The sequence below is a fragment of the Rhopalosiphum maidis genome, chromosome 3, assembly GCF_003676215.2.
Source record: "Rhopalosiphum maidis isolate BTI-1 chromosome 3, ASM367621v3, whole genome shotgun sequence".
Lineage (NCBI taxonomy): Eukaryota > Metazoa > Arthropoda > Insecta > Hemiptera > Aphididae > Rhopalosiphum > Rhopalosiphum maidis.
In genome coordinates, this window is record NC_040879.1 from 53,272,926 (window position 1) to 53,290,575 (window position 17,650).

The 17,650-nt window shown below is 28.3% G+C and overlaps 1 protein-coding gene across 1 annotated transcript; it reads right to left on the minus strand.

Moving 5' to 3' along the window:
• Positions 1-11,106: 11,106 nt before the first annotated feature.
• On the minus strand, positions 11,107-14,928 carry LOC114253680. The gene is made up of 2 exons (XM_028188662.1): positions 13,282-14,928; positions 11,107-12,924 (listed from the first exon to the last, which is right to left on the minus strand). The coding sequence occupies exons 1-2, from the start codon at positions 14,926-14,928 to the stop codon at positions 11,107-11,109; spliced, it is 3,465 nt and encodes a 1,154-aa protein (XP_028044463.1).
• Between the last annotated feature and the right edge of the window lie 2,722 nt (positions 14,929-17,650).

A 17,650-nucleotide genomic window follows, 5' to 3' on the forward strand; every position in this document is an offset into this window, starting at 1 on the left:
GGCCATAAACATCATATAATTGTTTTTTTTTTTGTTATTAGTTTATTATAAGTTTTATTATAAGTATTATAATTCATAAATTCCCGTCATATTGAAATAATAATTACCTCATGTTATAGTATAGTATATACTTATAGAAATAGAATAAAAAGTTTAGATAGATTCGTAGAATTGCTACAGTAGCAATAAGCAAAAAAATAAAAATAATAATCAAAAAAGTTAATAATATGATGATTATTTAAATAATACGTTCCATTTTCCATTATAATTCAATTATTTCAACTTTTACAAAGGCGTATATTAAGGCGAATTTTCGTGAGGTGGACATAAAATACTTGATCTATCTCTAATATCCCCGCCCTCGTAATTAACGGAATTGTGAGCCCTTAGATCACATAAAATCACCATTGTATAATGCGACGCGTATACTACTTACGTCCGAGATAATTATAAGTAGGTGATTTGCGGCCCACCAAAAAAAGTACAAAAAGGGTCATAACCTATTTGTGCCAAAGAACATTTTTTTAAACAGCCTAGTTGTGTCCCAGCACAGCTTATTTGCGACCGACCAAAATTAATTTATCAATGTAGAAAATCACCAATTATTTTATTAAAATAATGTTGGCTGAAATTTTAGCGAAACGTTTTTTTAAATATATAAAAGTGGAATTTGTTTTTTCTCTGAATTTTTTCATTTCTATATTTAAATAGTAATTTGGTATATTTTTTTGTTCTTTGTATTTTTTTTTTGGGGTATATTTATGCTATTAATTTACATATATAATAAGTATATATAGTTTGCTAAAATGTAGTCAATAATTTCTAAACAATCTGCCAGAATAATTGAAATGATTTCATAGGTAAATATTAAAATACATCATTTAGAATTTATGGAGATAATAATGGCATTCTGAAACAAATTCTTAAATATAAACCTATTTCTGATTTATTTTTTTGTTAATTTGCCAATCCAAAATTTTGTATTTTTCGCCACTTACAATATATTTTATTTGTTTTATAATTAGGTCATTGATTAAATTAATATTTATTAAACAGGGTGACATAACATTGATATAATATTTATGGACACAACTGGGTCACGGCAATTAGACAGGTATAATTTTACCTATTGAATTTACTATCTAAAAAATATACATTTTTTTGGGACACAAGTAGTATGTAGTCGTAAAATGATGTACAGTTACAAGTATTGAATCTATTTGAACATGATAGTCGTCAAACACAGTAACGATATGAAATCAACTAAATTATAAAATAGAGAATTTTATAATAAAGAACCTGAGAAATCTATCGGAAAAACACGTACGGTACTAGCGTACCACATAAATAAATAATTATATCTAATATAATATAACTTACTTAAATACTATGAATATAATATATTTTAATATTTCTTAAGACGACTAACGAAAATTTACAATTAAACAATATAGTGTATACTAATATATAATTATATTATACTATATTACTATAATAATAAAATACATTACCGTCAGTAATTGGGCCACATTTTATCTACCTACCTGTTCGGTGTACCTAATATATTTAATTTTGCTTTCATTTTATTACCCACCCCGGGTACCTAGACCACCTGGTATGATTATTTATCGGTGTCGGCACTGATGCGGTCGGGACATTTGCGATTCGTACCTTATTCGTGCCGTATGCGGTCAGTTTATTTCTATCTACCTGTATATTATATATACTAATTTGATTCTATACAATATAGAATATATTATAAAAATATGTTGTCATCATAAACTGAAAGTGTTTAAAAGCGTATTATTATTGGATATACTGATTTGTTGCTATTTGGTTGGTTTATGTATTATGGGTATCATTAAACCTATATATTATGTATTTACTTATATGTGTTGGAAGAATTAAATTGAAATTATGTCATGTCAACTATATTGTTAGATATCATTGATATCCACCGATAACATTTACCTTCACTAAAAACTTTCCTTAGTATATAATATACACCTTTGTACAGTTCGGTGCAGTGTTTTAAAATGAATGTTTCTTTCGAAATGTTGGAAACTACTAAAGGTAATGATTTATTAGAACACGGTGGTTATTAATATAGAAAGTATCGAATCAATAATGCATATATAACAACCTGGTTATGTTTAAATGAAAATAAAAGCTTGAACATCATAGCCAATATTCAAAAGCTAGAATAAGTAATATAATAATAATAATAATAATTAAAAATGACTGGCAGTGCTAAACCTGAAAAAGTGTGAATGGAAGTTTAAATATTATATTCCAAACTGCGCGATCTACTAAAAATATACTTCACCTTTGAGGATCGATTTCCATTCATCGATAATGTTGTTAACTACCACCATGATTAATTTTCGTGTGCATAGCTTAAAAATAAATTCTTGCATGATGATCGATTTTGAAATTGTTTGCGATCGACCGTTTTGCCGCCCCTGCCATACTGTATTGTGTTCAGAATCAATTTAATATATATATATATAAATAAAAATATTAATATACATATAAATATATTCCTTTAATTTAATATTTAAGTAAATAGAAATATACTGACCGCAAACGGCACGAAAAAGGACCCGACCGCAAATGTCTTGACCGATCCTTATTTCTTATAGTATCCATTTTAGCATACTGTATCGATTTAAAAATGTAACTATAAATAATTGGAGTCCCAGAGTCAGTATCAAGTAAGTGTTGGGGCCCCTATTTATTTACACATATGCTATCATATTTTTTTGATTTTCCAATTAAAAAAAAAAACAATATATTTTATTGTTGAAGTTTATTTAATTTACACAATTTTACATTATATATGTAGTATTGTAGTATGTTTTACAGTACATTAATTTACTCATACTAATAAAATAAACTTTAATATAACTGATTCATTTTGCGATAATGAACCCGGCCTATTCTCTTATATGAAATATGATCTTGTGTACTTTTTTTAGTTTCTATCACAGTATGACGTGAATTTTAAAACATTTACGAAAGTTGAGGGCCCCTAAGCATTGCCTTGCCTTGGCATCCTTAAAAACTGATATGAGAAATACTATTGAAAATAGTTGCTTAAACAGGTTACCTTTGTTTATTTATGATGCCTGGATCATAAACAGTATGTTAAATTGCATAAGTCTAAGATCTAATTAAAAAAATTATAAACTGACAACCTCGTAAAATGAAACTATTATTAAGAATTTAAATAGTTTTTTTTTTTTTGAATTACAATATACATTAAAAAAAAGATTTTTGCTAAGTAATACATACTATAGATACTGTGTTATAATACTTAAAGTTTAATATGTTATGTACTCGAATTTTTAACAAGATTATTGTTATTAATTACTTTAATACAGTAATTGTACACACTCGAAGTTCAGTAATAAATAAGCCAACAGAACTTAAACTATTTATTGTTTTCTATTAGTTTATTAATATGAACAAAAATTTAATTTATAATAAACATAGGTATATTATTATTTTTATTGATCTATTTAATACATTTGTCTAAAAAAACCATAATATTAAAAAAGAACAAAATTTTAAAATTAGTTACCCACCTCCTTAAAAAAAATATTCGAATGCCTTATGGGGCGAGTTGGTAAATATTTTTCGGATAACGTGCCAAAATTGTAATCAGTTATAAAAAATATATTTTATAAGCAATTTTTTTTAGGACGATAAGGGTGTTAAAAATGTTTAGTGAACTCATTTTTTAAATCACTGATAAAAAGTTAAGTACACTCAAGTATACATCGATTTCGGCAGCTACTGTTCATAACATTTATATATCGATTTCGACATTTTGTTGATCTTAAAGTTCTTAAAATTGATAGAAAACAGTCATTAGATTTAAACTACATTAATATTTTGAATTAATTTATTTTAATCCAATGTATTTATTTTATGTTTTTAGTATAGAAAATATGGTGAAAGTCAAAATCAATCAAAGTCAATTGGCTATTATCAGCTTATGTAGCCGGTGGAATCGACAGAAAATCGGCATAATACGCATCTTTTAACTACCTGCATCATAGGTAAGTATACTGTCTGTGGACGGATCAAAGAACCGCTTTGAGCAACGTGTGGACTCGCCGAAAAAAGGTATTTAGATTTATTTTAATTAACAAACAGAGTATAGACTATAAAACATCGAGCAACACAGCATATTAATATACATATTAGTGGTGTAAAACCTGTGAGTCACAAAACCCAAAAACTTTGCAAACATTTTGCAGTGATGGCCAATAATTAACTATGGAAATAAAAAAAGCCATTACACTATACATATTTGTTTTTATCGTGTAAAATTATTAATTTATATAAATAAATAATTTTGAAAGTGAATCAAAAAAGTTTAAGCACTACTGCGGTATATAATGTATATGCCACAGCCTACTGAGAATTCCCGTGGAATCTGGTTATAGTGTCCACGCATTATCACCTACCAGTAACGTAGGTATATCATATTATGACCTTAAATTAACTCTCTGTAATTTTTTTTAAGTAGCTGAGTAAGTAGGTAGGTATATATAAAGAAATAATATGTCTCATGCAATACGAGTTGTCGCATATTTGTATTATGGTTGTCTACAGCATTTCTAGTAAGAAATATCGTTAGTCGGGTACCGGTCACGGTCATCTTGGACATGTATAATTACCGACGTTCTAATGTTATTTCTATATAGGCGTAAACACTGTAAGTCAATTTTATAATAACATTAATCCAGTGGAGTTCTAAACCTTTTTTATAACATTCAACACCGATTATCGAGGTCATACACAATTATGCAAACAATACGGATTTTCATCGTGAGATCACAGGATAAAGTTTAGGTATAATAAAATAATCTATTCAAATCCATAAAACCATATAAGTAAAAATTCTAATCTATAAACGAATGGTTCATTATACGCGTTAAAATAAGGACAATTTTCGAACAGAACTTTTAAGCTAGTTTTTTAAAAATATTTTTCAAGCACTATCTTCTACTAATTATTTTTATTAGGAAAGTAGCCTATTGTTTTAAATAAAATATATATTTTTATCGAACATTTTTTTCTATAATTTTCCTATTGCATTTTTCTATTGAATGGTTCGAATAGGATATTCAAATATTTCAAATTAAATTTAATGAATTAAAATACTTATTTTTATTATATGATATTGAATAAAAAATATGAATTTGATAAGAAAAAAAAACATAAACTAATATTGTTACAATTAATTAATTAAAATTATTTTAATCACTATATTTATTCACTATTTATCAAACATATTTATTTTAACGCTCATAAGAAGTCGTTATTTATTAGAATAAAAAAAAATAATCATAAGGAAAATTAATTGGAGCACAGACTGCCGAGTGATAGGCGGGGATACTTAACACTAGGTACCTAATCTGTGCAGTCCGCGTCATTGTTATTCAATCGTCGGCCGTCCGTTAGTCATAAGTCATTACTCTTAGTTCATCATAATAATAATTCCGCTATTAGTTTCGAACGACGACGTTTGGTAAACCTGGCATTCTGTATAACGTGTATAAAAATGTCCTACAATTTATATTTTGTATATCATATAAGAAAAATAATAATATCGCATAATCACATTTAATATTATAAAGTTGGATATAGTACACCTCGTTCCCAATTACTTCCAATATAACTACTTACTACTGTTTATTGTGTGCCTATAAGTTTGGTATTACTGTTTAGTTGAGATAAAGAAGTGTTGAAAAATGTTTGTTTTTGGTTATTTAATACGTATTATATTACATGTTTTATAATTTATGAATGGTTAAAAAATAAAATACCATAATACACTGTTTGGAATCCTGTGATATATACATGTATAAATCAAATGATATAACACACATATCGTACGGTGTAACCGCATGTTTTATCAAATAATTAATAACACATGACGAATGATTGAGTTCAGAACGAAGAGCATGAATATTGTACTATTTAAATTAAATTTAACCATTCAAGTATAGTCACAAGTCTCTTCTTGAAAAAGCCGAAATACGGATATGGATACAAGTCGGCAAGCATACTAAATCATGTTAGAATACTTCAAAAGTCACCAAGATTTTAATTCTGACATATCATGGATACGTCTAATAGATAGTTGTTTGAAATACGTTATACGGATAAATTTATAAATAATAATTTAAAACGAATTATGAATTAATTTTTAGTTTTTACTACTTTTTAGTCAATGAAAAATAAGTTACAGAATTTGTTGTGCATTTTACACATATATAAATTGAATTTGCATTTCAAAAAAAAAGTAATTATATGGTTGTATTATATATACAAAATATTTTCAAATTAAAGACTGCTATACTATCAAAGTTATTATTAATGTGTAATTAAAAATACGTTGATCATAATTGCCAATTAAAAAAAAACAAAGAAATAATTTGTTTATATGCTTAGAAAGTACAAACTCGTTTTAACAAATTATACAAATTAACAAAAAATTATGGAGTCGTGGCCTGTTACAAATGAGAACGCATCAATTATTTACTAACTGTGGTGTAAGTAACGTTACACTGACGCCCTTGCGGGAAAATTGATTTTCCCTAGGAAATATTTTAGTACAAATTTTGAACTCGGCAGTAACAGTTGGTATAGAATGAAGTATAATTAATGGTAAAAAAATCCAAGAAATCCTTTTTTTATGATTATTTATTTTTTATTTACCTTACCATATCATTTAAATAGTAATATTGATTTTTATTCAAGAAATATTAAGGTATACATTTTACACTATTATTACACATACAAATTATTACCTAACCAATCGGTTATCAAACTGTGGTACGCGTACTACTAGTGGCACGCGAAAGATTACATGGTGATACGCGGAGGGCCGTTTTTGGATAATAAACCCATTCAATTATTTAATTCATATCTTATTTTAAAAAAACTAATAAATTAAAAATAATTATACTATAGTTGTAGTATTTTACTGCTTTATTATTTAAAATAAATGTATTTAACAATACAATTTGGAATTTGGATCGTTCTATTTTTAATCATTAGTGGTACGCGACTGATAGATAATATACTTAAGTGGTGCGTAAAAAAAAAGTTTGAGAACCGCTGACCTAACCAATAAGACGTATAGGTAACGTAAGTGTATGCAACTTTGTCAGTGAAAAATATTAATTCGTTAATTTTACAATGCGTGTATAATTTTTGAGCTTCTGTTAAGGAAATTGCGAAAAATTACCAAACAGCATAGAACAAAGGTATATGACTGACAACATATAATAAAAACTTCAATATAATGATGTGAACGGAACACTGTTAATTGCATCAATATTTTGTGGGGGATTTAGAAAATAATACCGAATTCAAATACCCAAGGATTGTTTACATGTTTTATATGATATGATACCTAGTACCAATTGGCTATTACAATTTGCAAAAACGTTTTGATTTTTCATTATATGTATATACAAATCGATGGAATTTGTTAACGTTACAGTTAAGCACACTCGTTATGTATACGTTGATTCGGGCTCATGTATTTATAAACATAGGTAGTGTAATACTATAATAATGGCTAATGCCAAGGTGACCCACTGACGCTGTTTTTACGACACGATGATATGTTATTTAAAACTTACTGCAAATCAATAACTGTTAAGTGTTTTTCTACTTGAATATATTGTATATTAATATTCAAAGCTATGTAGAATCGGTGTAAATTAATCAATATGTCTACAATATAAAATTAAAGGCCTTAAACGAATGACCTTTATGGGCTGTGGCCTTACATAAATCCACAGTTGTCAACCACAGTGTATTTGTCAAAAGATTCTGAAAGATCCGTAGAGCCATGGGCTGCTCTGTATTACTTATTTTTTACTTTTCAACGCATAAATGTTGAATATAGTTGACCGTAGGCTTACGAAAACCTATTGTTTATGTATATATATATATATATATATATATGTATTATATAATATAATTGTTGTCATTGGCAACGAACATAAATTCGGCTGTGCATAAAAAAAACAAATTTAAAAATTATAATCTAGTTTTTAAAAAAAAATATGAATTTTGTCGTTGATTAAATATTTTATAAATGGTTTGAATAAAAAAAAAATCATATGTCTCCTAAACGGTTTGCATAATGCAGTTATACAATACATTTTTATAAATCTGAATGAGTTAAAATTTAGTTTTAAACTTTTAAGATAATTAAGTGCAACACTACTGTCAACCTCAACTGAACAGTGAATACCAAACTAAATAGTATATTTTAAATTTTTAATTATTATTTAAATTTAATTTTTAACGGGTCTACAATAGCCAATAACTATAATAAGTTGTTATGTTTAACATCCTGATAAAAAAATCATTTTTTTTATTTATTTCAAGTTGCTATCAAGTATAGGTAATTGGGTACTTACTACTTAGTAGTCTTGGTCGCCATCCTGCAGGTTTTTCATCACACTATCCAGTCTTCCGTAGAATATAACACAGAAATCATGTGTTTTTTTTCATTCGTAAACGTTCAATAGTACCACGTACTCCGTGTAGGTAAAAAATTTATCTTTAATATTTATGATTTACAAACAGTGCCTACGATCGCCAATAATTACAGGTCAACTTAGTGTTGTTTTGTTGGAGCAATAATAAAGCACAATACTTGTTAATCTGCTATGGAAGAATTATCTAGAACAATCGTCAACTCCATCTTGTCCGTAGTAGGTTTAAACCTGACCACTAACGAAGTAAGTTTGCTCGCCTGCGCGATATGGAAATATTGTTTCTTAAATCGCTAAAACGTAAGCGGATCAATGATCGTATCTACACAGGTATACGCTATATTAGTGGTTCCTAATAATTAGTATGAAGCCACAGATTAAAAATATTGATCCGGGGGACTACGTTGATATATTATTCTCCCGTGACACCGCGTCATACACCTGCAGGGACCGCGGCTCAGTCGCATTGTCAAACGCACATACCGCGCTTCCTTACATTGATCCGCCATTAATTGGAAACCACTGCACCGTGTATTACTGCGAAGAGTCAGTGATATAAATTTGTGCAGAAAATGATAAAATTCGGAGAATCTTATGCTTATTATTTACTGCCGACCATCAGGAATAATCGCGTATAATACTTACCTACGCGTGCAATATTTTTTTTTTTTTGGTTTTTATAGATGCAGCAACTAGTTTGACCGTGAAGGCTGTAGCGCTGTAGCATACTCTGCTAGTTTGTACATGCGGTTTTTTTTTTATTTCACATGCTGTAGTTGGTATATATTATATACTGCTGTATGTCTGCATATAATATATTATTAAATTATATTGTATACATTATATATTTATAACTTTTTTTTTATTTTGGTGGGGATGTGGTGATAACCGACACCCTGAAATGGCACATGGGAACGACGGGAAATATTTGTAGGATATTGAATATTATTAAAAACAGTTAGAACTCGATAAGAAATCTGTATTCAAACACATATATTAGATCGAAACATTATTATAGACACACTTATAGCACATAATAAATTATGATTTTATCATTATTTATTAAATTACAGTTAAATTCAGACAATAATAATATAGTAACTCGATTAAATAATTATGATATAAGAGTAAAACCAAATAGAATTACATATAATAGAGAACTGATACATTTTTTTCTTAGCACTTATAATTTTATGTAAATATAATAAAAATCATCAAGTGCCTACAAGATTATATCAAATAATGATTAGGAACTCAATTTGATGTCGGTGTGCTTTGAGCAATAATTAGCTGAATAAGCATTTTATGAATCTGATTCTTACAGAAACCACCTCACAACAAATCGAACTCAGCAAACAAAAGTACAATATAGTAGATATAATATATATTATTTTATCAGTCTTAACACTTAGGCATAAAACGTACCCAAATGACGTCTTTAATGTGGACTAAAATTTAATTGTTTTGGAAAAATGCGTCCACTGAACCAGATTACAAAAATACATTTACAATCCGAATGTATTAATACTTATTTAATTAAATATCACACCACGCACATAAAAACATATAGACAAAAATACAACAAGTGTGCTGGTATTAAAGAACATCATTTAACATAAACAGGTACTAAAATATTATAAGTACGTTATAAGTAAATTGTTTAAAACGATATAATATGAATCGTAACAAAAAACAAAATAATTAATACATAATTCATCATTCTATGTTTCAAGATCTATTGACATAAATAACATATTATAGCAGTTGATACAACGGAAAAATATAAATTATATATCTGATATTAAAATTAAAAAAAAAAAACAAAACACTTTTTTGACTAATCAAATAACATAAATAAACAATAAAAGGTAATAAAATGTATAAAGCACCATAGGTGGAGCCTATCAATAATTTCTGACATTATTTCATAAAGAATAATTGTATGAAATTGACTAACAATATGATTGTAATTCTTAAATTACAGAAGAATTAGGTATGATTCATTTAGATTTTCAAATTAAATAACCATTATTTCTAAACAATTTAACAGTTTATGTAACATTTGTAATAATAACAATTTTAAACTCATTTTAAATTATTTTAATTTAACCTAATCTTAATTTATAATCAAATTGTTGAAAAAAAAATTTAAATAATAAATAATTCTTACTACCTACTTTTTGTACTATATGTAATATTATTTTATATACAATTCAAGATAATATATAATAGACAATAATATAAATGCAACCCATTATTAAAAAAAAAAAAAAAAATATATATGACCTATAAAAATGTATGAAATAAATTTTTACATCTTATATGAATATTAAAATTCATATCAACAAAACTAAAAATGTTTAAAAAAATCACACATTTTATGAATTGTAGTGTTCAAAATTAAAACAATTAATTTGACAAATATTATAATAAATATGGTAAAAGTGAAGTTTAACATTTCATTGAAAATAAAAGTTATTAATTATGAACAAAAGCGTACTGATATATTTTAGTTAGTAATCTTTAACTTAACTATTTTTTACAATTTGTTTTTTGATATACAAGACAGCACTCAATTGTAAGGCGGCAATAGTACCCCAGCATTGTCAAAACCATATTCGTCACTAACTGCCGCCGTATTAAGCTCATCGAGACTGATTTCATCGCTCACAGCATAATTAACAAGTTGATCACATGAGGATATCAGTGAAACTTCTTCCGTGTTCTTATCTTGTTGAAACTGTAAGTTTATTCCTAACATATCATTAACCGAATGAGTTTCAAGTGGAATATTATCGTCGAATAAATTAGTCATTGGAAAATCATCAAATGGATTAGATTCATTGAACTGCAGTGGATTACAATTAGAATCATCGATATTTATCAAGTCAGTGTTAAATGGATTATTTTCATCAACATCAATATTTTCAAATAAATTATTAGACGCGCCATCATCATTTTCACTTAATAATTTTGTAAAATCGTGAATAAAATCGTTAGAACATTGGGCATTTAAAGAATTTGAATCACTCACTTGAACATTATTCAATTCATCTAACACATTAGATGTGGAAGTATCACTAGTAATAGATGTTATTCCAGCATTATCGGTGTCCATAGCATTCGTTTGAACATTTATATTTGGTTCAATGTTTTCTTCTTCAATACACTTAGTATTAACATCTTTATAATCACTGCGATCTTTGTCAACACTTGAATTTTCATATCTTGAACTAGACGAACACTTAGGAGAATTTTTCGCATCAAGATATGATTCGTACGCTTTTGCGAAGCATGGATCATGGTACAATATGATTAACGCGTTATTAATTGCCATTTCAACTTTTGTGTTTGTACATTCGCCAACAGTATTGATATGAAAAGAAATATTTTTCAAGATACTTAAAGCCAATTTATAAAATTTGTCACCTTGAAGGTATTCTTCACAAAACCATCTTACATATATTTCAACAAATTTTGAACAATGTACAGTATTGCTTTCTTCTATTGGTAATGTAACGCCAGCTTGTAGGAGTTTGGATTTGAACTTTTTCGAGTCATTACACTCTATCCAAGATTGGAGGATAGAATCATCCGATTTTAAAATTGTAATCATACTCTGACATATTTCTTCATTAGAACTGTTTTTATCAATACAAAATGATGTTTTTGTTAAATTTAAATGTTCAGTGTTTAATTTTTCTGGCACATCAGTTGAAAATTCATCAATATTAACTGATGATGACGGAGTTGGACAATTTTCATATTCCAATGATAGCTTAGTATTAAAACCATCTTTTCCTATTTGATCATTAGATAATTTTTCAAAAAGAGATTCTTTGTTCAGTACGATTTTTAAACCAGATTTGTGTAAGAAAACTTTTACTTTATCACAAAATTTAGTAATTATATCTTTAACAAAACTGAATAAAATGTTAATAGTTGGACTACTCTGTGAAATAATATTATTAACAATATCTTTACCTAATGGCCAAATTAAAAAGTTTTCTACTCCATTAAATGTAAAAAATTGTTGCAACAGACCAGCTTCAATTTTTATTGATCTTAAAAGTTTATCAATTTCGCATATTTTATCGTTTTTCAATCCCAAACGGTCCAAGTGAAGTTCGTCAGAAAGTGCCATTCTAAAACTCCCAAAGTATACGATAATTTGAAACAATCTCGTTCTTGTAGATTGTTTATACCTTTTCCAATTTATTTTATCAGGATCAAATTTTGAATTTATAATCCTTACCAACGTTTTTTTTTCTGCTTTGGTTATTTTCATTGAATGTGTCAATAATTTTTTTTTGAATATTTTATTGATTTTCGTATAATTTGAACTTATACTTTTCTCTTCTAAAGTATTTATAGCTGTTCCTTCTCCATTCTCTTCTCCTTCTCCTATTCCTCCTTCTCCGTCAGCATCAGCATTATCACCACCACCGCCACCGCCGCCGCCACCACCACCACCATCGTCATCATCATCATCATCATCATCTTCGTCGTCGTCGTCGTCGTCATCGTCGTCATCGTCGTCGTCATCTTCTTCTTTTTCTTCTTCTTCTTCTTCTTCTTCTTTTTCTTCTTCAACTTGTTCCTCTTCCTTTTCTGGTACTTCTTCTACTGAGTTATTTATAGAAGTTTCACCCTCTATAGCATCAATACAAGTTGCTTGTTCTAAATTCACTATGGGGATTACTTTTTCTAATTTTTCAGAAGCATTTACTTCTGAATAATTTGTAACATATTTTCTCTCCAAATTATCGGTAGAAATGTCCCTATCTTCTTGATTGTTCGTGACTGTTATTTCTTGTTCTAAACTATCAGTGGACGTTTTAACTTCTTCTAAACAATGACTCGGAGTTTCCTTTTCATTTTCAATATTATAGTCTTCGTTGGATGTACATTCTAAATGAACTTCTTTCTCTATTTCTTCGATAGATACATTTTTTGAATTATCTTCAGTAGTTTCCGCTTCGTTATTTTCATCATTGAAAATAAAGTAATTACGAGATCGAACTTCGCCAACCCATTCAATTAAATCTTCTGGAAGTTTTTCAGTCTTGTCATTATAGTTGTTGAAGTTATTGTCAATGGAGGTTGATAAGAAACCAGTAAAAGAAGGAAGCATGTACAAATCATTTAATACATTCTCTGGTTTAATATTACAATCATCTAAATGTAAATCAAAGTCATCATCATTAAACTTATTATGATTTATAGAAAACCTAATGTGATTTATTTCAGTGCCGCTTTGAAAACATTCATAATTATAACTTTCATTTGCACATTTATCTAAATCTGATTTATCTATACTTTCTCCAGGTTCAAGTATACTTTCATAAGCAAATTGTACATCGGATAGTTGAAAAAAATTTAGTCTACCACTTTTTGTTATTTGTTTGTAATCATTAACAACTTCCATAAATGTTTTTCTATTGGTCGTACCTTCATGATAGAGTTTTAAACGCAGTATTTCATTATCAGGGTGTATACAATTAGACAATAATGTTCTTCTCATATCTTTACTATAATTTCTGCGATACATCTTTTTCATAAGCCCCCTATGAATTAGTCTGCAAAACTTTTTCACTAGGATTGTACAGAAGGTATTAATTATATAAAAACATCTAATTATTTGTGGTTTCTTAGCATACCTTGTTAAACATCCATTGCGAATTATTAATCTTCTTAAGCTCATGTTATTTATAGTTGTATTACGTTTTGAATGTTTAATTAATGAACGTCTGAGTCGTTTGTATTCTTTTAAGATAAATAAATCCAATTTACCCTTAGAAAACTGTACGTCAGGTCCCCAAAATTGAATGAATTTTTGATAACATAAATCAAATAAAAAATTTTTGAGTTCTTTGGACGTTCGAATACATTTTTCACGTCCTCTTAAGTCATTTGAGCACAAACGATGTAAAGATTCATTATACATTAAATCTAATAGCGTCGTGAGTTTATTTAAAGACGGCACTCTAAGAAAATCCAAAACAACCCCTGGATTCAATCTTGAATATTTGAATGAAGTGTTATAAATGTTACTATAATTGAGCCTTCTAGATTTAAATAACTCATTGTTTGATTGGCTAGTAAGACGTTCGATATCAAATGGTCCTATGTAATTACTAAGTCGTTCTTGAATAGTTTCATTTTTTGTTCGTTTGGGGTATCTTTGGTTCAGACCAAATGTAGGTTCCTCTGGTGGTTTTCTGGCATACTCCTTCAATACATCCATATTAATTTGGGGGCCCAAATATACAGAACATGGTTTAATAAAAATATTATCATTGTTTGTTTGTGTAATTGTTTTTGTATCTTTATTGGAATGTTCTTCACGGTTACAAAAGATGTTCCACTCTTCACTATTCAATTTAGACAACATTTTAATGTTTATGATAATATTTAAACGTAAAAAAGATATCACTGTCATACATAAAAGTTATTAATTATGAACAAAAGCGTACTGATATATTTTAGTTAGTAATCTTTAACTTAACTATTTTTTACAATTTGTTTTTTGATATACAAGACAGCACTCAATTGTAAGGCGGCAATAGTACCCCAGCATTGTCAAAACCATATTCGTCACTAACTGCCGCCGTATTAAGCTCATCGAGACTGATTTCATCGCTCACAGCATAATTAACAAGTTGATCACATGAGGATATCAGTGAAACTTCTTCCGTGTTCTTATCTTGTTGAAACTGTAAGTTTATTCCTAACATATCATTAACCGAATGAGTTTCAAGTGGAATATTATCGTCGAATAAATTAGTCATTGGAAAATCATCAAATGGATTAGATTCATTGAACTGCAGTGGATTACAATTAGAATCATCGATATTTATCAAGTCAGTGTTAAATGGATTATTTTCATCAACATCAATATTTTCAAATAAATTATTAGACGCGCCATCATCATTTTCACTTAATAATTTTGTAAAATCGTGAATAAAATCGTTAGAACATTGGGCATTTAAAGAATTTGAATCACTCACTTGAACATTATTCAATTCATCTAACACATTAGATGTGGAAGTATCACTAGTAATAGATGTTATTCCAGCATTATCGGTGTCCATAGCATTCGTTTGAACATTTATATTTGGTTCAATGTTTTCTTCTTCAATACACTTAGTATTAACATCTTTATAATCACTGCGATCTTTGTCAACACTTGAATTTTCATATCTTGAACTAGACGAACACTTAGGAGAATTTTTCGCATCAAGATATGATTCGTACGCTTTTGCGAAGCATGGATCATGGTACAATATGATTAACGCGTTATTAATTGCCATTTCAACTTTTGTGTTTGTACATTCGCCAACAGTATTGATATGAAAAGAAATATTTTTCAAGATACTTAAAGCCAATTTATAAAATTTGTCACCTTGAAGGTATTCTTCACAAAACCATCTTACATATATTTCAACAAATTTTGAACAATGTACAGTATTGCTTTCTTCTATTGGTAATGTAACGCCAGCTTGTAGGAGTTTGGATTTGAACTTTTTCGAGTCATTACACTCTATCCAAGATTGGAGGATAGAATCATCCGATTTTAAAATTGTAATCATACTCTGACATATTTCTTCATTAGAACTGTTTTTATCAATACAAAATGATGTTTTTGTTAAATTTAAATGTTCAGTGTTTAATTTTTCTGGCACATCAGTTGAAAATTCATCAATATTAACTGATGATGACGGAGTTGGACAATTTTCATATTCCAATGATAGCTTAGTATTAAAACCATCTTTTCCTATTTGATCATTAGATAATTTTTCAAAAAGAGATTCTTTGTTCAGTACGATTTTTAAACCAGATTTGTGTAAGAAAACTTTTACTTTATCACAAAATTTAGTAATTATATCTTTAACAAAACTGAATAAAATGTTAATAGTTGGACTACTCTGTGAAATAATATTATTAACAATATCTTTACCTAATGGCCAAATTAAAAAGTTTTCTACTCCATTAAATGTAAAAAATTGTTGCAACAGACCAGCTTCAATTTTTATTGATCTTAAAAGTTTATCAATTTCGCATATTTTATCGTTTTTCAATCCCAAACGGTCCAAGTGAAGTTCGTCAGAAAGTGCCATTCTAAAACTCCCAAAGTATACGATAATTTGAAACAATCTCGTTCTTGTAGATTGTTTATACCTTTTCCAATTTATTTTATCAGGATCAAATTTTGAATTTATAATCCTTACCAACGTTTTTTTTTCTGCTTTGGTTATTTTCATTGAATGTGTCAATAATTTTTTTTTGAATATTTTATTGATTTTCGTATAATTTGAACTTATACTTTTCTCTTCTAAAGTATTTATAGCTGTTCCTTCTCCATTCTCTTCTCCTTCTCCTATTCCTCCTTCTCCGTCAGCATCAGCATTATCACCACCACCGCCACCGCCGCCGCCACCACCACCACCATCGTCATCATCATCATCATCATCATCTTCGTCGTCGTCGTCGTCGTCATCGTCGTCATCGTCGTCGTCATCTTCTTCTTTTTCTTCTTCTTCTTCTTCTTCTTCTTTTTCTTCTTCAACTTGTTCCTCTTCCTTTTCTGGTACTTCTTCTACTGAGTTATTTATAGAAGTTTCACCCTCTATAGCATCAATACAAGTTGCTTGTTCTAAATTCACTATGGGGATTACTTTTTCTAATTTTTCAGAAGCATTTACTTCTGAATAATTTGTAACATATTTTCTCTCCAAATTATCGGTAGAAATGTCCCTATCTTCTTGATTGTTTGTGACTGTTATTTCTTGTTCTAAACTATCAGTGGACGTTTTAACTTCTTCTAAACAATGACTCGGAGTTTCCTTTTCATTTTCAATATTATAGTCTTCGTTGGATGTACATTCTAAATGAACTTCTTTCTCTATTTCTTCGATAGATACATTTTTTGAATTATCTTCAGTAGTTTCCGCTTCGTTATTTTCATCATTGAAAATAAAGTAATTACGAGATCGAACTTCGCCAACCCATTCAATTAAATCTTCTGGAAGTTTTTCAGTCTTGTCATTATAGTTGTTGAAGTTATTGTCAATGGAGGTTGATAAGAAACCAGTAAAAGAAGGAAGCATGTACAA